The following is a 26799-nucleotide window of genomic DNA, read 5'->3' as shown; positions in this document are numbered from 1 at the left end:
TGTCCTCTTCCCAGCTCCTGATGATGGCCAGCTGACTTGTTCTCGATAGGTGTGTTATTTCGGATAACGCTTCTCAAATTTTTACACGCCTGTAAATCACCTGGATATCATCTTAACATACAGATTTTGATTCAATAGGTCTTTAGGTCTTGCTGCAGGTGTCAGAGCCCTCTATCCACAGAGGCTTAGACAAGACAGATTTTTTTCCTTCTTTATGCAGCCCTGCTCCTTGAAGTTGCAGGGCCCAGGCTTCTTCTGCCCTTTTGCTAGGCCACGCCAGGTTTGTTGTCCTGGTCTGTACAGGCTTCACTGCACTTGTTTCTATATCTGCAGTTTAACCAGCAGGCTTGGGGAAGGGAAGGGCATGCCCGTCTCCTTAAGGGCCTGATCCAGAAACTGCACGTTCCTTGTTCCACCTTTTTTGGCTAGAATTTAGTCACTTGGCCACATCTAGCTTCAAGTAAGGTTGGGAAATATTTTATTTTATACATATTTTATTCTATGTTCCCAGGTGTCCACTGAAAATTCCATGACCACGGAAGGAGAGAATGCGTTATTAGGGGAAGGCTAACAGTCTCCGTCACAGTTGGGGATCAAACTAATGACAGCAGAATGTTACTGAGTACTTACTCTCTGCCAGGCACAGTCCCTTAAATCATTCAATCTTCACAAAAAATGCCATTGGTAGGCATTTTTATTATTCCCGTTTACAGATAAAGAAACTGAGGCTTAGAGAGGTTAAGTCGCTTGCTATGGTCGTACAGCTGAGGCCGAGGCAGGATTCAAATCCAGACACTCACTCCACAGCCTGAAATCTTAGGAGCAAAGAAAGAGCTGATTATAGAGACAGCAAGCAGGACAGGGGCAGTTTCTAGCAAAGGGGTCCTGCAGCAGTGGGAGGGTGCTGGGTCATGAGTCAGAGATCCAAGTAAAAACATCTTACTCATTTCCATGAGCAAGTTGCGGCTTACTTGGGGCAATTTATACATTGTATTTCCAGAGGCAGAAGGATGAAGACAGCACAGCTATTCTTCTTTGGAGCTGTAAGACTTGTGAGTTAAGGGGCTTATTCCCCTGATGTTGGTGGCATGGGCATGACCGTCTCCCCAGGATAGGCAAGACTTGAGGGGCGAGGGCTTGTGGCCTGATGGTCTTCTGCCCCCTCCCCTGCAGCAGACACCGCAATGAATACCTGGTGCACTTGTCCCAGAAGAGCCACAGCTGGCCAGGGCCAGATGGGGCCACTGTTTTGTGTCACAGTCACAAGTTAGAGGACATTTGAAAACTGTTTTCCAGGCTTTTTTTCCCCCTTCTTTTCATGAAAGGGGCTTTTTGTTAGTACTGCCTTTGTTTAGGGATGATAAAGGGACCATTTTATTGGAATGAATTACTGACTCAAGTGCTGCCAGAGGTCCTAGCGAGAGGATAGCCCTCTGGCTTCACTTCAGCAGGTGAATGGAAACAACCAGTGGGTGTTGGTCTCAAAGGCACTTTGGAGTTTGCTCCATCAGCAACTTTGAGTATAGTTGCTGGCTGAAGTCAAGCCCAGGGGAGGCAGTCAGAGAAAGTACTAGCAATAGTATTAACAAAATATAACACCTTTTCCTTTGCATATGAAAAATGTTCAATGATCAGGACTGTTGTCCATACAGAGAATGATCTCTTCCCACCCACTACTAAATTGCTAAGTCTCCACTACTAAAATGGGGTCCCAGTAACAATCTCACCTCATCTTTCTGAACCCCTGAAAAAGCCAATCCTCTCTGCAGAGCCAACAATGTTGGTGGAAAAGAAGTCAAACAGCTGAAAACAAGCCAGATTCTCTAAGACTCTGTGGAATTCACATAGACATGAAACATTTAAAGATACTTTAAAATAATTTTCTTCAAATGGTGCTCCAGGGACTTTAGGAAAAGATATGAAAATACTAGTAAGCCAAACTTGTACATTTTAACTTGTGTTTCCCCCATGTCTAGAGCGTGCGGTGCCAACATAAATTTGTGAAGACATATGGGTTGACAGTATATTTGGGCCCATAATCTCATCTGCTGTCTTATTGAGACTCCAAGACCCAGTATATTTAAAGTCTGCTAAATGAATCAGCATTTCTTAGGAAGCCTTTTTTAAAATATGGCTATTTGCAAACAGTGGCAAGGAATGCGGCATTTAAATCAACTGATCATGAACTCTTCAGAGTTCAAGGAAATCATTAAGGGCTAATAAAGTCAACAGAAGTTTGGGTAAGAGCAAAGATACCCCTTGATATTGTCTGAAGGCATGTAATACCAATCAGCTAGCTCTAAATGACTGAACCCCAAGTACTGATGAGGAAACAGGTGCCTAACGGCAGCTGCCAGTGGTCAGGCTGTGGGAAGGTCAGACTCTGGCTCCTACAGGCCTCTCCTCTGACAAGCAAGGTGAGTTGTGGGTAGGCTGCCACTTGTGCCCTTCAAAAACAACAGGCACTTGTCTTAAGAGAGGAAGGCAAGTCTCCCAGTCCATAAAGCAAGGATCGTAAGATCTGGCCTGTTTATCTTACAAGCAAGACAGTGTGGCATCCTTCTAAAGACGCTGTACCAATTTCTGCTGGTGGCATTACTACGCAGGGAGAATGTGGCTGGTTGTAAGGAAATGTCCAGGAGTGTTTACAGGCAGAGTTTCTAAGTGCAAAGCTTCCCCGAAGCTCCTCTTTAACCAAATGTGCCCCCTCCCAGCCGTTATTCATGCACAGATTCTGTACACCTTCTGTAGTACAACTGTAATCAATCATTTGTATTATTTGCCTAATTGATATGCTCTCCCACACTTTGTTATAAACCTCCATGTAGCCAGGGGCTGTGACTTATTCCAACAGTTAATCCCCAGTTCCTTGAACCTGAAAGGCACAAAGTAGGTACATAATCAATACCAGCGAATGTATCAGTGAATGCTGAGAGAAATGGAAGATGTGTACCTGGAAGAGAACGTGCTTACACCAAAAATCCGCCACTGTCCTCCGATTTTCTAAACTTGGTCTTTTAGAAGCTAGTCTTCTACGTCAAGTCTTTTAGGAGGCGAGGGAGTGGCCAGGATGCTGGAGCTGCGCTCAGCTGCTAACTCAGCCACAGTGGCTGCAGCCTTTCCTATTAGCGATACTACTTCCCGAGGTATTTAGAAGCTCTATGGCAAGCAAAGGTCGCCACCGCTTCCAACAGGCCAGTAGTAGCCCGAGATCAATTTTGGGGAGGAAAAGCAAGAATGTTAGGTCCATCTTTTCACATTCTCTGCAAAATCCTTCAAGAGACTATCCAGTGTTTCACTAAATGAGTCCAGTCGTATATGGAGAGGACACTACTTTGTTACCCAGAGTGCCAGACAGTTCTCTTCTCTTGAAAAAAACACTCCTGTAGAAAAGCCTATGAAATACCTGTCAACCAATACCCACACAGGTGGCAGGGAATATTCTGACTTTCTGAGATGGGTTTAGCCACTTTGTAAGTTAGATAAAGAAGGAAAAACTATCATCCGAAAAGTATATTCTGCCAGCATTTCCCCGGACATGACCCCTCCTAGCTGCAGACAAACACAGGAAGTACAGCCTGTCACTAAAATGAATAGAGATATAGTCAGTTTTCCAACTCAATGAACTACAGATCCTATTTTTCCCCCCACAACAGTGGAAAGGGCAAGTAATTTAATGATACTTGCTTTGAATTTGTGTTATCTTCCAAATGGTGATATACTGGAAGGATGTTAGTCATCAAGCTATTAAAATTTTTATTTTGCCTGTAATTATATTTATTTTAAAATAACATTTTCTATTTATTGGCAGCTCTATAGTAGTGACAGAAAAATGTATCATATAACCAGAACTCCAGACTACGGAAAAACAGCTATGAGTAAGGAGAGCATTCTTTTATTTTTTCTTGTTATTTATTCTTAGAAAACAAACAAACAGACAAACAAAACTCCCTCAACGATCTACACACTTTTACCGCATTCCAGGCCTTTAAGAGTGTAAAATCTATAAAATGGGATTCTCAGAAGCAGTAGCACCAGGTAAATATTATAAGAAGTGCTTATTTGAGGTGCTTGAAATTAAAACAAAAAATAAATCAGGATTTCAGCAAATCTAAATTTACAAGATTGGACCTGACGTGCCTTCAGAGGTCTGAGTTAAAGCACTATTGCACCAATTAAGCAAAGTAAATCAAGACACCTCAAAAAAAGGTGGTATAGTAAGAAAATGTCAATTTAATCATTTACTTTAGCAGGCAAGCAATTTGTAAACATTCAGTAGCGGCAGCATCCAAGTTACAAACAATTTAAAAAGAAACCAAGATTAGTGATTATAATTTTTCCTTCCCTTTCCCCAAAAGAAAAACAAAAAAAAAAAGAAAAGATTTGGAAGTGAATGACTTAACACACTACAAACGCTGAACATTCAGTTATGTCTTCTATCAGCCTTCTATGCGTCCTCTCTGTGTTGTATTTTTAAAGGTGTATCTACTCCTAAAATGCATTATCTTGCAATAACTGGTACATGAGCATCTGCAATCTAGGAAGTTGTTCCTGCACACGGATGTGCACGTATGATCTCAGTTTAAATCCCATTTGCAAAGGGAATATTTATGTCTTGATTCAATGCTTCTTTGACTTCGAGTGGCAGGGTGTCAAAAAGGTGATCTTCCACAACAAGCCCGCTTTTCTTGAGCAGGCGACACTGGCCCAGCTGGGCTGGCAGGCGGTCCAAGCAGTTCCCTTTCAGCTCCAGCTGGGTGAGCTGGGAGAGCTGACCGATCTTCTCTGGGAGGGAGGTGATGCAGTTCTGCCCCAGATTCAAAGTCCTCAACTTAATGCATTTAAACAACTGCTTTGGTAGAACGTCCACTTTGTTCCCCGTGATATGCAAATGCTGCAGGTTCTGAAGTAATCCTATTTCTATTGGGATCATGGAAATGTTGTTGTAGCTTACATCTAAGCATCTGAGTTTCTGTAAACTAAACACTGCCACAGGTAGGGATTCGAGCTTGTTGTTAGAGAAATAAAGTGACTCCAAGTTTTTGACGTGGGTGATGGAGGGTGGAATGGTAACGATTTTATTATGCCATAATTTTAAACAAGTCAGTCGTTTTAAATGCTGGAAACTGATGATTTCTTCAATTGTGCGTATGTTATTTGACTTTAAATCTAGTTCCTGTAAATTAGAGAGGCTGAAAATAGCATGTGGAATTCTCTCTAGCTCACAGTTCTGGAGTTCGAGCTCGGCGACATTCATCATCTTCTTAAGGCTGTTCAGTACCAAGAGTTTAGTGCCGTCATTATGAACGACTAACCTGGTGAGATGTGGAGCCACATCTGTAATGTTGGAGGGGACTTTGGTCAGATTGCTCTTCACGTGGAGAATCTTAAGGTGCCGCAACTCTCGGAGAGATTCAAGTCCTATCATCTTATTGTTTTCAGAGTTCAAGTTGCCTATCAAGTACAGCTCGCGAAGGTTTTTGAGCAGATACACCCAGGCGGGAATTTCTGCCACGTCAGTGAACTTCACGTGAAGGCATCTCAAGTGATCACGGAGAAAGCTAAAAGCAGTCTGTTCCACTTTTGCAGGGCAGTGGCAGAGGTGAAGCTCTTGGAGATTAGTCATCTGAGAAATCTTAGCAGGAATTTTAGCTTCTGGAATCAGCTCGAGTTTTAGCACATCCAGGTCTGTGAGGTCGAAGACAGCATCGGGCACACCTGAGAGCATAAACAGATGCAGCTCCTGCTTGTCCTGGGCGTTGCGTGACACGTGCTGCCTCAGTTTTTCAAATGTCCACTCGTGGTTCAAACTAATTTCCCTCAGTTTATTTTCACTGACTTCTGACAAGAACACCCCGAAACGCTTGGAATAGAGCTGGTCATACTGGTCTACCATGTGTAGAAGGAACGCAAAGTCATTTTTGACATCTGGAATGTCGCTGAAACTGCTCTCTTCTCTGACTTTTTCAAAAGAATATTCCTTCAAAGGTATCCTGAATAACCAGAAGAGAGTGTAGAGGCAGATGAAACCATAAACACAAATAATGGATATGTAACTGATGAGCAGCTTTTTCAGCATGTATGCCATGTTGTGGGTGCACTCGAACACCTCGTAACCAGTCAGGTGCTCGACTTTGGGCTTGCACACGTGTTCAAAGCTGATCGCATTGACAAAGTTTGCAGTGTAGCAGAGAATAAAAATGAACTTGGCTGTTTTGATAACTGTTTGGACCACATAGAGTTTATAGATCAAGTCACTGTCTTCCACGTGAGCACGGAACTTCCTCACTTTCTCAAACAGGGCTTTGGCCTGTTCCCCGTCCTTTTTGTCCAGGATGGTCATGCTGGGGACTTCAATCACGGGCTTTTCAGCTGAAAACTTGAAGCCGGTTTTGCTGATCATCGGGGTGCTGGCGCTGGGGCTCCCTTCATCACTGCTGGTAGATACGTGCTTTGGTAGAGTCTGGGCACCTGTTATTCTCTGCTTGTTTTCCTCCGAGTCTTCGCATGCTGTCTCAGACAACGCTTTAGTAGTCCAAGGAGATTCAAAGCACTTTCCTAATATTGAAACGAAATGTTCTACTTTTGAGCATGTTTTGGGATATTTGAACCAAAAGTTGCTACTGACCATGAGAATAATAGTATGTATAAGAGCAAGGTACGGAAAGTACTTAGAATACCACGGAAGGGCCAGATGGTAACACATCTGATTAATAAATACATATTGCTGAAAATCCAAGTTTGTTTTTCGGCCTCCTGGGTCTTTCTTCTCTTTCTTTGCCTCCTGATTTGGAACCGTGGACTCTGTGTGAGGATATGTGGCTCTGAGAGGTATGTCAGGTGTCACAGCAGATGCGCCAAAGGAAATCTCATTTGTCATCCGCCCATCTTGGTCTTGGTCTGTGGCTGACTCCATCTTCGGGATGTTGGTGGTAACGTCGGCACTTCCTGGTGGCATGTGTGCCTTTGAATTTACAGGAGACGGCAATACTGGCAAGCAGACCACCTGATCTTTGGTAAGTTGCATGGTTCCTGCAAAGATGGCTACCATCAACATAACGACAGCCAAGTAATCCATAAACACGTCCCACCATGGTTTCAGGATTCGGTAAGTCGGTTGAATGTCATTAAGCGAAGCAACTTCCGCAAGGGTAAACATTCCTAGGAAACAGGTAAACAAAAGACATTATGACACACATGCAAGTGAAAATATTAAATGAGAAAATGCTTTCTTTTTCTAGTTTCTTCTTCCAGTTTCTCCAACCAGCCATTCTCCCTTGCGTTCTGCTCCTCCAATGCATTGTTTCCTCTACCTGGAATACTTCCTCCTCACCCCTTCATGAGGCTATCAGCTTTCTGTTGCCTTTCCCAGGAAGCCCTCCCTGATCCCTAGTCTGGGTGAGGTGCTTCTCTGATGTGCTCCCACAGGACTCTGTACCTCTATCCATCACAGCCCTTATCACACTGGCAGAACCAACTGTTCACTTGTCTGATTCCCCATAAGATTATAAGTTCCATGGGGACATGGATCATGTCCATTTTCCTTACTGCTATACAGTCAATGCCTGAAACACAGCTGATGCTCAATCAGTGAAACACTGTACAGGTTCTTGATCATCATCTTTATCACCATCATCGTAATCAACATCAAAATTCCTCAGGAACATTTATTCACGGTCTACATACTGTATTGGGCAGAAGAGCATTTTATTAAACTTAATTGCCACCACAAGCAACCTGGACCCAAGCAAGAAAAAAAACTCTAAGCCAGTCCTCAACATGAAAAGTTAAAGGACCACACAGCAAAGAAGCTGTGGGATTCTTGTAACCAGTGACATTTTGCAGCTGTCATAGTGTCAATGGTAGTTTTCCAGCACATTGTACTTGGGACAGGTCTTGATCCCAGGAGAGAGAAGAGGAGGCTGATTACTTTCCTAGAGGAGGAAGAACAGGTAAAAAAGGTGGGGGGCAGAGAACACAGCAGTAGAGTACTGTAATGTCACACTGACCCTGAATGGTCACCAGCTCGGCCCAGCACATCCCTTCAAGGGCGATAACACCCGAACAACCAACACCAGCACGCAACGACTCCAGCCTCAGATGGCTTTTCTCTTCCAGCATGTAGTCCATGCTGCCACTCCCCAACAAGGGTTTTGGGCCCCTGCCGTTTCCCCCAGCCCATTTCCTTTTTTTTCTTTCTGTTGAACTCTGACGTATTCTTCAGGTCCCAGCTCAAGCACTACCTCTTTCTCAAGCTCCTATCATACTGTCTAAAAATAATCTATTTCCAGTGTTAGTCTCTTCAACTAGCACTTGAGCTCCTCCTGGGTAGAGACTATGTCTTATTCACCTTTGTATCTACCGTGCCCTATTCTCTCCCCTTAGGAACAGAGAAGGCATTGAGCAATAATGATGATGATGATGATGATGATGATGGTAGCAGCTATCATTTGTCATCTTCCCTCCATATACCAAGCACCGTACCAGGAGCTTTGCCATCTGATACAATCTCCTGTTTTTGTACACAGCACATTCCTGAAAATGAATGTATTAAAGTTGAGGTTTTGGGGGCTGAGGGAATGGTTCTATTTCCAAAATGCTACACCATCTTATAATATCCACCAGAACTCCTAAAATTAAAAAGGCAGGTATGTGATGTGAGGATGTGGAACAATTAGAACACTTAAACACTGCTGGTGGGAGTGTGAATTCATATAACTGTGTTGGGAAATTTTTGCTTTAATATCTACCAAAACTGAATATATGAAAACTCTATTGCCCAGCAATCCCACTACTAAGTATATACCCATGAGAAATACATATACTCATCAAAAGATGTGAACAAGAACATTCACAGCAGCACTCTTTGCAACAGCCCTAAACTGGAAGCTATCCAAATGCCCATTAGCACTAGAACGGAAAAATGAAATGTGGTATATTTACAAAGTGGAACATCAGGCAGCAACGAGAATGAATGATCTGGTTACAACGGCATATTCAGTTCATAAAACGTGATCTGTACACTTAAGGCTATGTGTCTTTTTCGTATGCATGCTTCAACTTCAATATGGAGTTTCAAAAAGAAATAGTAAAAGAAGCTGTAGCAGAAACAGCTGCCCTAGGAATGTGCTGGGACACGAGACTGAGGCTTTGCCTCACCCCTGTCCCAAGGCACACCCAGGCTGGCTGGGGTCAAAGGCCAGGCGAACCCGTAACGTTTTCTGGCAGCCTCCCCTTGCTGTCCATCTTCCCGGCTTGAGAGAAAGGGCCTGCTCTCCCTGGGGTACAATCTGCCACAGAAAAGAGGGTGCAGGGGTATGAATATACAATGTACAAAAGCTCTGGCTGGTGATAGTTGAACGTATACAGACAGAACACAAGTGGAACACTGCTTGAATTCCATCTAACCTTCACAACATTACTCTAAGTTGCCAAAGTGTTATTACCTCCCCTTGACAAGTAAAGAAACAGGCTCACAGGAGTTAAGTTGTGGAAGTCAAATAATTAGTGGTGGAGTCTGGATTTAAAACCTCATTTAAGGCCAAACCACCTGTTCTTTCTACCAAATTCTATCATCTCTTTTCTTTACTTCTCATGTTTGCAGTGCTTTACAGTTTGCAAGCTACTTTTCCATAAAATATCTCAACTGATTCTCACAATAACCCAGTGAACTAAGCATTACTATTGCCCAAGGATATGAGGAAACCTGAGGCACAAAAATCTTTAATGACATTCCCGAGCCAATTAAGTGACAGAGCTAACAGAATCTTTCATCTTCAAACCTCTTTCTCTATCACGCTGTCATCCAATGACTGCGCTGTTGGCTAAGGCTTGGCTGTTGAAGGAAAGACCTTCTCACTGTTGTCCTTGGCTTTGAAGAGACAGAGGAGTGAAATTATGTAATCATCACCTTCGGAAACCTGAGGCACAAAAATCTTTAATGACATTCCCGAGCCAATTAAGTGACAGAGCTAACAGAATCTTTCATCTTCAAACCTCTTTCTCTATCACGCTGTCATCCAATGACTGCGCTGTTGGCTAAGGCTTGGCTGTTGAAGGAAAGACCTTCTCACTGTTGTCCTTGGCTTTGAAGAGACAGAGGAGTGAAATTATGTAATCATCACCTTCCCTAAAAACAACCTTTTATGACACTGACTCAGAATTCAAGAAAACCACAAGTCAGGCACCATGGAGGAGAAGATAGAAATGGCCCGTCAAGGAGCTCCCGGTCTAATGGGGGATGACAAGCAATAAGTGTGCTATTACAACATGGTAAGAAAATTGCTGACCGGGTTAATGCAAGGTATAGGAGAGGCACAGGACAGGGAAAACTCACATTTGCATTTGGTAAGTGGGAGGATTTCACAAAGATGTGGTTGTTCAGGTGAGACTGGAAGGATGGGGGCTGCCATGGGGTGGTGGGCAGGGGAGGGAAGATAATTTTGGGAGAAGAGATGGCAAGTCAATGACATAGACACATGGGAGAAATCATGTTATAGAAACTACAAATAGCTCTAATGTCATTCTATTATTAGTCTAGTATGCCCCTGAATAGATATCACATTTAATGGGTAAGCCAAGAGATGGAAACCAAGGCATAGATGGTTTAAATGCAGTTATAAGGAAGTGCCTGGGCCATAAGGCAGGAAACCAGTACTTTCCTGCAATGTCAGCCACCGACTAGCTCTTATCTCGAACATAGGACTTCAATTAATGTGTCCGTTCTCCTATTTCACCTATCAAAAGCTGGGTGCAGAACTGGGAGTGTTTCAACCACTAACTGAATTAAAGATGCAGTGGCACTTTGAAAATAAAAGTTGCTTTTCATATATTGTGTATGTGTGTGTGTACAAAGGACGTTAAATACATATTCATATAATATAGTGTATTAAGTCTATTATGATCCTAGGGTGACTTTCTAATCTAACAGTCAAGTCAGTGAGAGAGGAGATAGTACCTAGTTATCTTGAGGCTTGATCTCCTTAGTGAGTCAGGACTCAGAATGGCTATAAATGGTTATTAGGGGATTTTTTTTTTTTAACCTGAGGAAGGCACATTAATAAGTAGTAACTGCGTACATGCTTTGGGCTCTCCTTTATAACATGTCTGTTGCAAAGAACTTAAAGAATTACATAATAAGGAAGTGGATTTCACATTCCAAGACTTCTCCATGGCACGTATGAAAATCAGTTTAATATTCCTGTAAGCAAACATTTCTCATGGAAGTTGAGGAAGCTTTTTGTACTAGAACTGAAAGGGGAATGTTATTGGACTTTGGTTGGACAAAGATAAATCAGAAAATAACAAAGAATGGAGCTATATTATTTTATGATATGTGATTCTGTTTCTTATCTTACGGCCAATAATAATGGAATAAACCAATAACCAATAGTCAGGTTCAGAACAACCCTGAACCTGACAACCTGTGAATATACTAAAAAACACTGAATTGTACACCTTAAATGGGTGAATTGTATGGTATATGAACTGTATCCCGGTAAAACTATTAAAATTTAGAAGCTAGACCTCAATCTTTGTTAACTTTATTGCCTAAACTGACTCTCAACAGAAATAGGAAAGTGAAAGTAGATAAGATTATAGCCTAGTTGTAGATACTCATGCTAGACTATGTACATTCTAAGTTCAAACATGTTTTTAGATGGCTGCTATGTTATTATGATTGAATTGAACTGGTTCTGGAGAAAAATCTTTAGCATTTTACTTATCCTCTCTAAGCATCCATGCCTCACCTATAACATCTTGATATCTACACCTCTCAGGGTCATGTGGGTCATGTAGTGGAAATACCAGTTCAGGGTCTGACACAAAGTAAGCCCCCAAAGATGTTTGCTAAATCTGAATGCAGAAAAAGAATCATTAAGGTGAAAGCAAGCCCATCTTAATCAGTCTTTAACTGAAAATGACTGGGCCAATTTCTTGAATTTTGAACTAGCATTCGCACTATGTACACAGAATTCATTCTGTAATAAATGATTGACAATAAAACTTTGCATTCAGTTTCATTTATTCATTCAAAAACATTTCAATTAAAATTTCTTATATTAGGAGGTGGCATATTATACTAGAAAGAGCACAACTTTGATGCCGAAGAGACCAGGATTCAAATCTTGCTCTTTTTTCCTGTTTATTAGCAGTGTAAATGTCGTAGTGTTTGCTGGAAAACTTATATTAATGAGATTATTATTAGCATACAGAAAAAGTCTAGCATTAAAACAGAAAAATATGATCACCTAGGGCTTCCCTGGTGGCGCAGCGGTTAAGAATCCGCCTGCCAATGCAGTGAACACGGGTTCGAGCCCTGGTCCGGGAAGATCCCACATGCCATGGAGCAACTAAGCCCGTGCCCCACAACTACTGAGCCTGTGCTCTAGATGCCGTGAGCCACAACTACAGAGCCTGCGAGCCACAACTACTGAAGCCCACACACCTAGAGCCCGTGCTCCGCAACAAGAGAAGCCACCGCAGTGAGAAGCCCGCACACCGCAACGAAGAGTAGCCCCCGCTCGCCGCAACCAGAGAAAGCCCGCGCACAGCAATGAAGACCCAACACAGCCAAAAGTAAATAAATAAATAAATACATTAAAAAAAAAAAAAAAAATGATCACCTAATTTGAAACTTAAAAAACTTGTCCCATCCGCACTAGGTCTTCATACCCCTATTAAAAGGAAGAAAGTCAAATGGCTTTGAAATGTCATTTAACGAAAAGAGTTTAATGTAAGAAGAAGCAAATACCTTGATTAATCAATCTAATACATACACTTTCCACCTAGGTATGAGTTCCCTACCCAATCAAATACCAACTTTCATTTTCTTTCTACAGTGTTCTGTGAAAAAACAATCAGCCTTCTTGGTCAAACCGGGAAAATGGGAGAACACCCAAGAGACTGGTGAGGATCAAATTCTCAAATCTTTCACGGAAATAAGTAAAAGGAAAACAAATTAAAGTTCATAAAGAGGTAATAAGCTACACCCTCACTACGAATAACCCTTCCTCAACACCCAGCATACCCTAGTGCATGAATGCACACACAACATACCCAATTCAGGTACCTAAAATTCATATGGTTAAAGAAAACAAATGCTTCACATATAGAATGAGAAGGAATGATTCAGTTTTTTCCAACAGAGCTCTGTATTACTGGTATTAGATAAGTGTTAACAGTTATGGATTACAATTATACAAGATACTCTATAGTTGATATAATTCTGTATACAAATAAAACAATTTACTAGAGTTACTCCCTCTTAAAGATTATGATAAGAAATGATACTTTTAAAAGTAGTTTTCTTCTAACAATACTTTGGTTTAGATATCTCAAAAATAACTGAAAAAAATATTTAAAGAAAAAAATTCCAGAGTTTTCAGGAAACTTCTTATATAAACCCTATCAAAATCAGATTCCACACTGGGCAAAACCCATCCATTTAACGCCTGAAAGTAGAGGACTATAAAAATTTCAGAACTTGTTAACTATAAAAAGAACTTTACACAAAGTATACTTTAGTACCTGTATTTTAGTACCTATTGGGGGTTTTTCTCTAGAGTACTGCTATTCACAGAGAAAATTTACTTCAAAGCTCAAAGCTGAGAAATATAACTCTAAATACACTTTAGTAGACATAAGGCAAAATATCTTAGGAAATATAACAAATGAGTTATATTTATATATAACAAACAAAGTTGTATATAACAAATGTGAACTTTTTTGCTTTTTCTTGTAGCTTTTAATTCTAAAAGTCAAGCCCCATCTTTGAGAGCTAGAAATGAGATATTATTCATGGAATAATACGGAAAAGCCTCTAAATCAAGGGCTTCCACATTTGATTCCACACAACATCAGAGTCTCTTCTACAGGTCAGCACTAGCGTTCCCTTAACCACAAACTCAGGCCAAGAGAATTTCAGAAATGCTTCAGGACCTACAGGACTCTCTTAATATACCCTCTACTAGAAACTTCATTTTATTCAACAAATATTTATGGAGTATACTCTGTGTGCTGGATAGAGATAAAAAGGGGAATAATAATAATAATAATAATAATAAAGTAGCTGTCCTGACTGAGAAAGCAGCCTGGAGTAAATACAAACAGGAAAAAAAGAGATAATGGGCAAATGGTTGACTAGCCCCTAAAAAGAGAGCCAGCAGCTAATGGATCTTAACAAGGGATCCAGAGAAAGCCATCCCAAGATCAGAACTAAGTGTCTGGTCAAACCTTTATAATCATAATTTCACCCACTTTACTAGGCAGCCAGTGGGATTTCTAAGGGGAGCTTTATTTGCATTTCTGCTGCTTCTTTCCATCTGTAAGATAGAAACTTAGACCCAAGATGACCATTTTCCTCTTAAGGGCACTCACCTTCAATCTTGTTGCTCTAGAGTATGTCCGGCACATGCCTGAAACTGGGCTAAGGGAAGTGAACTAGGATGGAGCTCCCTGAAACCCTAGCAGCTTTCCATGGTCCTGGGAAGTCTGCCACATTCTCTTCCAGCTGTCTTTGGGACAGAATGCCCCTCCGATGACAAACCCATGGATACCTGCTCTGGATATGGACAGCTAGGAGCCTAGCGGGTTTTATTCCTGGCTTGGTAAAGACTGCTAGAAAGCATGTGAGTACCTTGCCCCGGTGCTCTACTTACTAACTCTCAAAACACTTCTTGAAGTTAGGAAAAGATACTCAGACATTGATACAGTGTACCTTGGATAGGTAGCTTATTTAGTTACAAAAGGCTACTTGGCAGTTTATTAGGGACCTTAGCCATCAGTACTGAAAACGTATGCAGAGTTAGACAATGGTTGCTCATGACCCTTCTGAACTGGGAGCTCCATCAGTCTGGCTAGTTCCCTTTCTCCCTCCAGCTGGGTTTGAATCCCTAACCTAAAGGGAGGAGAGTTTCTTCCATCTGCATGTCCCCAGGGCATGGCACAGGACAGGTGCTTAATAAAGGTCTGTAACTGAATGAATCACGCAGCCCTGTAACAGCATTCTAGGAGAGGGCTCAGAAGGCACTGAACCTGGGAGCCAAGTGTTGTCACTATTAATTACAGTGACACATAAGGCCGCTATTAATTATGCCAAAGTCAAAATGACCAGTTCTGACAGGCGTCCTTCAATGTCCAGATGGACAGTAGTACACAATTCTTTGGAACAGGTTATTCTGAAGGTAACTCATTCTGATAGACCATCTGCATGCAGTTTGGCTCATAATTAAACATTTTACAGGAAAACAAAAAGACAAAGGTAAATTTGGGCACACCTTGACCAGGACAGAAGACTGAGATCTGATTCCTGATGGAGAGCAGGTGACAAGCCAGTGTGAACTCTAGGGCAGAGGCAAATGAGCACCAATTAAACACACAGCCAGGTGATGTAAAAGGCCAGAGAGGAAGGAGCACCAGAGAGGCAAACTCCCTGAGATAATGAAGCTGCCAGAGCCTCAGGCCTTCCTTCTCCTTGTCCGCATGGGAGTTTGCTGCCCTTCCCCCTGGGCAATGGATGCAGAAGTTCTGACTGTATCTCACTGTGCACACACACAGTTTACTGGAGTCAATAAACACTTAAATCAGAAAACCGTGTCAAAGTGTTGAGCAAGTGCCCAGAACGGTAAGTGCTTAATAAGATTAGCCACTGTTATTATTCACTGTGTTGAATAAGCTGTTTTATAGAAAGAACCCTATACAAATACCTCTTTACTACTTGTGAAAAGAAGTTTGTGAAAAGAAGTTTGTCTTTCATGATTACTGATATAAAGAGCCATGGAATCCAGATGTTCTCCACTTCGCTTTGGCTTTCAAGAAATGTGGCTAAATTTTATATATGCATTATAAACATTAACTCTTAGCGTGAGTCTTCATTTAATTATTCACTTACTCATCCCTTCCTCCATGAAATATATACACTGTATACTCAAGTATTAAGATGATGCACATTCCTGGAGAAAACTTGGTGAGCAAATTCAGGCCTATTTCCTTTCTCACAGAGAGAAATGTTCCTGTAACTGGATATAGAAAACGGTCAACTGAGAAGAGCCACCAAGAAGAGGAACAGGCAGAGGCAGATTTGCTGTGCAGTGAAAACTCAAGCTTCAGGACACCTTCCTTCCACAGGCCCCTTTCAAGGCCCTGCACCTACTTTTATGGTTCTAACTTGGTGTTCTTTTTCTTAAAGAGGGCTCCTCCCCCAATTTCAGATTCCAGAAAACCCAGACCTTCCCTGCTTGCCTGGGATTATGAAGGCGGATAACACGGGACTTTCCGCCAGTCAGTAATACTGAGGAGGAAGTCAGGACTGACGTGAGGGGTGAAGAAAAAAGAGTGCACAGTGGGCTGGACCAGAACGTCCAAAGGCCGTATGGAGAGAGAGGGAGAGCAGAAAACACTGAAGAACTGAAAGAAGGTCAGTGGCCTGGAGCTTGGGGAGTGAGAGGAACGGGCAGCAGGAGATGAGGAAGTGTGAGCGTTTCTGATGGCATCAACCTAAGGGCAGTGGGAAGCCAATGATGTGTTTTTAGTGGAGGGGGGAGGTGGGTTAAGTCAGATTTGTGTCTCTGAAAAGATTACTGTAGGCCTAGTGTACAGGTCAGTGAGGGAAGATGTGAGATGAAGAAGGCAGCTACCGCATTGCTCTGGGCAAAGGATGGAGGGAAACACTAGGCTGTGACTGATGGAGAACTAAGTGAGTAAAATGGGTGGATTTGTGAGCTAACAGGCCAAAGAAATAACAGCAGGACTCAATGGATTGGATGGGGAGGATGAAGGAGAGAAAGGTGTCAAGGTTGACTCCTAGATTTCTTTTAATTCTCCACTTACTGTTCCATACCCTTCTTCTTTTACATTCATTTACATCGTGTTATTGTAACTGAATCTTTTTTCATAAGCCCTTCAAATCCTTTTTTTCCCCCTCATACATCTTCCAGAATCCTTTATTCTTTTCTTTTTCTTCAAGTCCTTTTAAAAAGTAGGTAGGTTATATATAATAAATGAAAAGAAATATAAGCCCTCACATGCTTGGCCATGAAATCTATAAGCTTAGATAGTTTGAAAAACATTACTTTAGTGTTATCAACATACAGATGATTGACAGCTATCTTTCTGTAATACTTCTGGGGTGAAGCACAATTTTAAAACCCCAAATAGTCTGCCTTCATCTATATTTGGAGAACACATACATACGATGTATTTCACTGAACATTATGTGCAACATAATCAAAAGGGAGCCAGCATATAATACCGTAAGGATCCTACCCGTGATCAAAGCCTGTGATTATTCATGCTAATAAAATCTGGTTTCTGGGAAAAACTATACAGAACAGTAAAAAAACAAAAATAAAAACCCTTTATTATACCTTTTAATGGGGACAGGGGAAGGCAGAGTAGTTTCATTCTTCACTGTGCTTTCTTTAGGTCAATATTAAAATGAGTTTACATTTTATAAGTAAACAATAGCCAAACAGTAGGGTAACAATAAAGGTGGAGCAAAGGTACAAGGGGTAATAGTATGAGAACAAAACCAAATATTTTAAATGTGTACAAAGATAATCAAGAAATGGTGTAATTTATGCGCAAATAATCTAGAGTCTTCTTTTTCTGAGCTAATAATTTAAAATGGAATTCAATTCTTAACAAGTTGGTAGCATAACGGATAAGAACATGGCTTAAGGAGCTAGCCTGCCTGAGATTTCATCCCATCTCCACCTCTTACCAATTCAACTGTAAAACAGGAACACAAATAATGTCTCACATCACTTGCTGTGTAAACTTGGGCCTTTGTTTTCCTTATCAGTGAAACAGGGATAAAATACCACTGTGACAAGATATGCAAATCACCCAGTATAATGTTAAGCACATAGCAGGATGTTCCCACACTAAGTACTCTCCAAAATTGGCCCTAGATGTCCAAAAAATTGGGGAAGGTGGGAGACCTTGAGGAAAACCCAGGATTGAAATGTGGTGGCAACAGGGAGGAAAAAGGACCATGAAGGCTTTGAGGGTGAAAAAAAAATTAATGAAGAAAAGAGAGAAAAGAAAATCAAGAAAACTAAGATAAGGAGGAGCTGACTTCAAGAGAAAACAGGTATAAATCAAATACCGCAGAGATAAAGGACAATCAAAACTCTTAAAAATCATTAATGACCTTTGATAACATAATCTCTATTATAGTGTAATTCATTATCAACATTAGAAACCATCTTAGAGTTGACTAAAAATGACCCCAAAGGGTTAGCCTTTTAGAGGAATGCAAACAAAGCCTTATTTTAGAATTAGTCATGATAAATTGGTAAACTTGGTGGAATATCACTTTTGTTCTATTTCAAAGGAATGTTTATTCATATTCAATTTGCTTAATCTTGTTTCTAAGGACTTAGCATCTATTTGTGTAACCCTTGTGAAAATTACAAATGATCTTTAGAAAAGCAGGTCTGATAGGACGTTTAACTGGAAGACTTTCACTAGCTAAGATGTGCATGGAATTCATGCTCTTCTCCTTTTCCCCAAATTATAACAAACTAATGGAGCTGTAACAGAGAGCCACAGTCATGATGTTATAATTTATAACACTTCCCCCATTTATAAAGAATTAGTGAAGCTATAAAATGGAATCACAATTGAGCAGTCCACAGTTTGTAAAAAATCCCTAAACCTTTTGAATTGGGAAGGTACATAATTTCTTTACATATCACTTTAATTATAAAAATACATAATTTCTAATTTAGTATGCTGTAAGTTATTTCAGATGAGTTGCTTCTTTGAAGATTACATGAAGATCTTTGACTTTGGAGATTTTGGGATATTTACTTTCTGCTAAAGCATGGCATCTATTTAACTCTGAAAAAACGGCCCAAGGTAACATTTTTGCAAAAATGTGTTACATGCTTGAGTGCCAATGGTGCCAATGTATTTATTTAAGTATCTACTATTCTAATTGTAGAGATCATTAATGGCGCTTCCCAGCCCAGTGCATGTCGTGACCCACAGAGAAGCGGACATTTTTACATGCCTTTGGGTAAACTTAAGAGGGTGAACACAGTCAGGCCCAAGGCTTTCAGCTGATGAATGAACTGATATTTCAGCCATCTGGTACCCATTCCTAGAACACTCACTGGGAATTCCAGACTAAAGTATCAGATATTGGATGTAAACTAAGGTCTAAATCTTCTAAGTGACAGAATTTATCCTTCTGAGGTATGATCATTTTTGGAGCAATTAAATCTCATCTTCCTTTCTTTCTCATGAGAGCCAAAACAGTAAAAACAAATCATTATAACCAAGAAACAACTGGCTCATTTGTATAATTTTACATGAGAACTATAATCATACTGCCTCCTGTCTTGATGGACCAGTCTCACTAGGTAGAGGCTGCCAATGTTAAGATTGAGAGTGGCTGTTCAATCATTCATTGATTCATTCTCAAACACTGTACATTGTGTTAGGTATTAGGGATTTGTAGTTGAAGATAACTTATCTTGCCCATCAGAGACTTCAGAAAACCTTTGCTGTCATGAAGCCATCAAGTATCAAGTTCATACCATTTATATTTTCAACAAATATTTGCTTTAGGTGATGTGATAGTTGCTGAGAATATACATAATGGAACAAGATAGATACAGTCCTTGTGTTCCCAGAGCTTAAAGATCTGTCCATGCCTATCTTAGGTATTCTGGAAAAGATGAAGCATGAACCACTACACCATTCTGCCCAGAATTATTTAGGGTAAACAGCTCTAAAAATGACATCAAAGTAAGTATATGACTGTCAAGAAAACTGTGATAGCTGAGACCAGCTATATGCAACATAAGTAAACATATAATTCACCTTCTGAACTGGAAAACTCTTGATAGTGACAAATGCTAAACAAGGTGCGATGCCAGGCTATGGTATAACTGGGACTCTCCCAGGAAAACCAGGAGTTGTTGTCACCCTAAGTATGGGCCACATGGGCTAGAAATATCTGATGCCGTTATGTAAGGCATGTATAAACAAGTCTAGATCTTCTTTAGACAAATAATCTGTAGATACATCCTAACTTTGCTATTTCGCACTACAGTCAATTCAAAGTAGTTGATGTCTCATGATAGTCTTTACTACTTTACGAATGGAGACTGACCTTTTATCATGGTAGCATGTTACATATTACAACTACTTTCTAATAAGAGATCTAGAATTGAAAAAAAAAGGAAAAGAAATAGACACAAACCATCTAAACAGCATTTCTTACACTTTTCCCCAATAGGATATAGTGGAAAATGATAGTATTTGTACTGTACAAAGTGGAAAAATGCTGAAGCTGCTCCCAGATGGAGTGCTCTGCATTGTGGGCTAAGAGGATCTGTATTTCGGCAAACAGGTACTTATGCTGTTACCTGTGTGCCAAGCCACACCAGCTGAGAAACGGATCCAATATGCAACACATTGATAGGTGATGTTTACTTACACATCTGAGAGTGAAGAATACAAGATGGCAGGATGAATGATAACACCACTGGGAAAGAATATGTCAACATTACCTTTGAGAAAATGTTCTGAAGATGGTGATAAAATGTTACCAAAAGTTGTACTAAATGTGAAAATATAAATGGCGAGTGTAGAGGGAAATTCCACGCTATGAGCATTACTCTGTATATCTGCTCATGTATCAGGCGCCACCAATTTTTACCACAGATGCATTAGTTGAGGATAAGAGCTACAAAGTGCCCTTTTCATTCATATATTCTTAACCCTGAATAACATATTTTTTTTTTTTTGGAAGGGGAAGGAAAAACAGTAGAAGGTGTCGAACGAATCCTATAACTTACATATTGTGAAACTGCCGAAACCTTCCAGAGTAGGTCCAGATGAGTTTTTCAAAAAAAAAAATCACTCATCTTCTGCCAGTTTGACTTTTTAATCAACATAGTTCTTTCTTTCTGTGATAAAGACAACTAAGTATCTTCCCGAAACCATTCTCCCTTTCTACTTTTTGGTAACAGACACTCAGTTTACCTGGGTGCACTGTGGCCAACTAGAGATAACATTTCCGAGCCTCATTTGCAACCAGCGATGGCCATGTGACTAAGCTGGGCAAACAGGCTGTGAGAAGAAGTGACTGTTCACTTCCTGGTAACCTCCACATCGACAAGGCTACTGGACTTGGCCTTCCTTTTCCCCGCTTCCTGCTGGCTAGAAAACAGGGAAGCAGGCACAACCTCAGAAACCATGTGTTCACAGCAGAGCTGTCCTGCCAGCCCTCGGCTGCTCACACCTGGGCTGTTATATGAGAAGGAAATATCTATCTTATTTAAACCATTCTACTAGAGGTCTCTGATAGAGCGATTTAGCAGGTACCACAATTAATAGATTTCAAATTACTAAAAAATGCCTCTTAAATAAAAGCATCTAGAAGGGCTTCCCTGGTGGCGCGGTGGTTGAGAATCTGCCTGCCAGTGCAGGGGACGCGGGTTCGAGCCCTGGTCTGGGAAGATCCCACATGCCGCGGAGCAACTGGGCCCGTGAGCCACAACTACTGAGCCTGCGCGTCTGGAGCCTGTGCTCGGCAACGAGAGGCCGCGATAGTGAGAGGCCCACGCACCGCGATGAAGAGTGGCCCCCGCTTGCCACAACTAGAGAAAGCCCTCACACAGAAACGAAGACCCAACACAGCCATACATACATACATACATACATAAATAAAAAGAATGTAAGCAGACAAGAATAGCATTAAAAAAAAATTTTTAAAAAAAGCATCTAGAAATCGAAAGATTTGGATAGACTCACTCGTGAGTACTCCTTTGTGGTTTCCCAGAACACAAAGGGGTGGGGGATTCTGCAGGAGTAGGGCTCAGGGAATGTGCAACCCTGTCAGATCCAAATTAGAAAGGGACAATAAGGAACCCCTGAAGGGTCTGAACAAAGTGAGCAATGAGATCAGCATTCCAGTTGAGAAAGAATTCTATCCAGAGTATGCAAGGGGAACCAGAGGGAGGAAAGACTGGAGGAATGGAAATGAGAAAGTTTTACTAGTCAAGATGATTTCCAGGTAAATGCAATTTTTCAGCGTGAAGAACTAGAATTGGTATAATAAGTTTAAGTAGAGATGTCTAGTAGTCAGCAGACCTGCATCTCAGGACTACTGAGAAGGACCTGGGATGGAATTACATTTTATGACTAATCAGTGTATGGAAAATGAGACTACCCTAGAAGCGTCCATATAGAGAAAAAGGTCAAAGAATCCTGGAGATGACTAACATTTAGGGAACAGGTAGGAGAAAAGGATTCAGCAGAGAGGGAGAAGAAAGGGTCAGAGAAGGAAGAAGAGAACTCTGTCCTGGAAGCCAAAGGAGGCAAACGCTTCAAGAAGAGACTGGAAGGCAGTATCACTTATCACAAGCTCGTCAAGGAAGTTAAGGAGTAAAGAAAGTGATTGCTGGATCTGGCAGCTGAGAGTCCCCTGAGAATTTGGCCCAAGCTCTCTCCGTGAAGAAGTCAGGCCCACCGTGGGCAAGCAGGAAGTGGGAAAGGGAACATTCGCTTCTCGGAAGTTGGCTGCGGAGAAAAACAAAAGGCTGGGAAAACAGCTAGAAGAGGAGGTAGGTTTGATGGAGGGGTGTTATTTTTTAGGATGAAAAGGAGCAGGGAGTTAGAAGTTAAAAATAACAGTGAGAAAGTACAGAGATGTTTTCATATGTCTGTTTCTCATTTCGAGCATAAAGTTAAATAATATACGGTAAACACATTGCTACTGGGAGCGCTCACCCAAGTAGGTATGCTTCTATGACTACATAAAGGTATCAAGATTAAAGAATTCATAATTCTATGGAAATTCTTAAACAGAGTTTGGATATATATTGTTTGCTTTTCCCTTCAGAGAGCTGGTAAACATTAACCTTGCTAACCACCATATTATTTATCCGGTCGTAAAACTTTAAAAGGTCTTTTCAGGGAAAGTCTAACGGAAAAAAAAAAAAAGGTGCCTTACAAAAATAATTCCAAAACTCATATAACTTTGAAAAGAAAACACAGCTCATGGACATCTGACTGAGTAGCTCTGTATACGTTCAAGGATTCCAAACAGTGTCAGGCTTTCTCACCCACTGAAACTCCCTTTGAAGGTCAAGCACTGAAAGAACTCAAGTCAGATTACACTGAGAGGAAGAAGGTGGGAAAAGAAATATTTACTATTCCTAAGGAGAGTGTCAGTGACCTAAAGCAGCTTCATTTTCTTCTCCTTTCCCTGGCCGCAGTATGCAGGGGAAAAGACGAGGTGGGGAGACCATCTTTGGGTGGCAACCTCAGGCTGCATCTCACCATGCAGCACTGAGACTTCTGTAAACATACAGGAGGAGACAAGAACACCGTCCCTACTGAGTGACCAAACACTCACACACTCGAGCTCATTAAATTGTCACATCCTCCCTGAGCAGTAGTATTACTGTTCTAGTTTTACTGAGAGAAAAACTGAGCTTTAGGAAGTTTGAGTTTGACCAAGAACATGCAGCTAAAATACTGTCGACCGGGATTCAAACCCAGATCTGACTGCCCCTACCAAGCCCTTAACTGCCCCCTTCAGCTTATTTTAAATTTGAGATTAGCTCAAATTAAATTAAATCCCATCCCCCACCAATTCACAAGTTATTAGAAGGAACTCTTAAGCGAAGGAGACAAAACCCAGGTGTGTTCAAAGGCTGCCTCACGACACAAGGAGCAAAGTCTGAAATGTGAAATTACAATTTACAGCCCGAGTGCCATTTAATAAGAGTTTATTAGCTAATGTCTTTATCATCACAGTTTTTAAAAGCACTTGCATGGATTCCAACTAATCTGATCCTTACAAACTACTGAGAGACAAAGAAATAGTGTCAACTTCATTTTTTTGGCCAAGAAACCACTGCAACAAGGAAACAGCATAGCTGAGATTAGAACTGGAGATTTCCATAGCACCAAGTATACTAGAATGGGCCGCTAATAAGTGTTAGAGTCTCACAATTTTACGTATCTTCAGGAGGAGATGTTAGCAAAGTCAGACCAAATATCCAGTATAAGCTTGTCTTTAAATTTAAGCCATGAAGATTTCCTTTTTATTCTGAATTCATTTAATATAAACTGTAACTGTAATTATAAAAGTGTAAAGAAGTCACGTGGCCAGCCAGTTCCTAAATGCAACATGTACTAATTACCCATTGTGAACAGAGTACTGCCGTAGCTATGATTTCAGGACTATTAAAGGAGGGGGCCAAGGGCTTAAATCAGAGGTAAGATTCTTACTCAGTAAGGGGACTGGCTATATTCCCTATATTCTTATAATTCTACTTTGCTGAATAAATTTACTTTAGTGCTTCTGAAATGATGCCCCACTGGCGCTCCTATACACATTCTCTTTCTCTTAAATTAGGCAATAAAAAAATTGACATTAGAGAAAATATTTCTACCTATTACTTTTAGTTATGGAGTCACTGGTTACACAATCAAATCCACCAAGTTTCAGCCTGGTAATCTATACCTAATGGCGACTTTCCATGAACTATGGCATGTGAGGAGGTAGTGTGTTTCTTAAATGACTCAGACCTTTATTCACTAATAATATAACCACAAGCAGAAGAAAAACCAGACCTGAATTGCACAAGCATCAGAGTAATACCACTGATACAAATTACAGGCCTCCTCTAAATGACTGTCATCAATCTCACACAGAGGTTCCCGCCCAGTAAAATCTGCGTTAATTGGTTTTCTTTCTGTTGTTGAAAAACAGAGAGTGAGCCAGCTCAGGCAGCATCATGGGAATTTCAGACACACACACACACACACACACACACACACGCACGCGCGCGCACACCCTTTAAAGCCCAAGTGAGTACATCTAGTTTTTAAGGAAATACTAACAAGGAACAGGTTGAGGGTATTTTCCACTGGTTTAAAAATAAAGCATTCTACCCGTTAAAAACAATAAATCTCAGAATTATAGAAACAGGAAGCAGCAGCTGGATTTATCATCCTTCATTTCCTGAGAGTGGTAGTAAGGAACTCCCCCTCGAGACTAAAGCAATGGCGGGGTTCGCCTCCTCCTGCTGGACCCACGCGGCTCCCATGCTGCGGCTGCTTGCTCCAGGGCTCGCTGGCCACTCCAAAATCACCCTGCTCGCTGTATCTTATAAAGCTTTCCGTGCCCAGGCCCTACATTTTGAGAAAACAAAAAAATCTGACTGGAACGTAAGCACACATAGATAACTATCCTGATCCTAGAAAAGCCTAGCTCTCGCCTCTCCTAGGCTCACTCCCGGAGGCTTTGGGGGGACACAACCACACTCTGAGCGACTCTGAGCCTTGGGCCAGGGGCTACGTCGGAAAGAGCAACATAGTGGCTGGGTTCGGGCTTCCTCCGGCCACTTGTGATTGTAGCTGAAGGACTTCGTCTCTCTCAGCCTCGTTCTCTCACGTGTGAGATAGCAATGAGACGCCCACCTACTTCACAGGGGTGGGATGAACGGTAAAGGAGACTATGAGTGTGAAAATATTTTGTAAATCACACATACACAATAACAGACTAGAGGAATAGCGCTATACATCCTTGCAGGAGGGGTTTTACCAGTTCGAAAGCTTTCACAAACATTATGGTTTCGTTTCATCCTCAAAATGATACACGGAGATAAAGGCGGCAGCGGAGACATCCTCATCAACACTATCATGATTGTTTTAAAATGAGCTAGTCTAGAGAAACACAATAGGAAAATTGTGTCCTAGCTCCGTAAGCGAGCATCCAAATCATCTGAAAACATTTCTGGCAGCACGTGAGTGATAAGTGCTAGACGAGGAGCCATGAAAGCTGTTCACATTTCAGGTTGGCTACTTGGGGCAAGTCCCTTAACCTCTCCAGCCAACATGATTCATCCATTTGTCACCAGACTAATGGGAGACAAAAACAAATTAGACCTGGTTCCAGCAATTGAAGAACCCACTTGGAGGCAAGGGTGGAGGATGGAAAGAAGTGACATATAAACAGATTAACTACAAAACAGTATTTACTTAAAATATAGAGTATGAACAAAGTGCCTCGGGATCAAAAAGCAGGAAATGACTAACGTTGTCTGGGGGACTCATGGAAGAATTCATCTCATTTGTAAATTGGGAAAAGAAGGAAATCAGACGACATATTTATCAATGTCCCTTTTGTGGCTAAAACTCTGAGAAAACTAGGCCTAGAGAGATTGTAAGCAACATTAATACACAGCACATCTCCTCTTACACATCCGCTCAGAGCCCACACATCAGTGAACATAATTTAGGTGGCTTAAGTGCTCAATAACTGTATTCTAGAAAATGATGAAAAATAAGATTTTTCAGAATATTATCCAAACACAAATCATACTTATAAGTCTGTGGAAGCTTGTGAGAGCTGCATCTACAGTTAGCCCTATGTGTAGTAATTACAAAACTAGATCCTAGAGCCAGACTGCCTGGGTTAAACTCTTGACTTTACTAGTTATTAGCTGTGCTACTAGGTAAGTTACTTGATTTCAGTTTGCTTCAGTTTTCTCATCGATGAAATGGAAGTGGTGGTAGGAATAGTGTGCTGGGAGGAGGAGGAAAAGGGAGAATAAAAATAATGATGATGGTGATGATGATGGTGGTAATGATGATGGTGATGGTGATGGTAATGGTGATGGTGATGGTAATAATGATGGTGATGATGATGGTGATGGTGATGATGGTGGTGATGGTGATGATGGTGGTGATGATGGTGTTGATGGTGGTGATGGTGATGGTGATGATGGTGATGATGATGGTGGTAATGATGATGGTGATGGTAAT

General features: G+C 41.2%; 1 protein-coding gene across 9 annotated transcripts in view; it reads right to left on the bottom strand.

Moving 5' to 3' along the window:
* Positions 1 to 3873: 3873 nt before the first annotated feature.
* Positions 3874 to 26799, bottom strand: part of LRRC8D (leucine rich repeat containing 8 VRAC subunit D) — a 109823-nt gene continuing 86897 nt past the window's right edge. For all 9 annotated transcript variants that reach the window (XM_059926018.1, XM_059925961.1, XM_059926000.1 and 6 more), the window contains one exon: positions 3874 to 7161. In XM_059926018.1, coding sequence (XP_059782001.1) covers positions 4583 to 7159 — 2577 coding nt within the window. In that variant the 5' untranslated portion in view covers positions 7160 to 7161 and the 3' untranslated portion in view covers positions 3874 to 4582. The remainder of the gene's footprint in view (positions 7162 to 26799) is intronic.

The sequence above is a fragment of the Balaenoptera ricei genome, chromosome 1 (genome assembly GCF_028023285.1).
Source record: "Balaenoptera ricei isolate mBalRic1 chromosome 1, mBalRic1.hap2, whole genome shotgun sequence".
NCBI lineage: Eukaryota > Metazoa > Chordata > Mammalia > Artiodactyla > Balaenopteridae > Balaenoptera > Balaenoptera ricei.
Note: the sequence above shows the minus strand (reverse complement) of the source record. Positions and strands in the feature narration are given on the sequence as shown.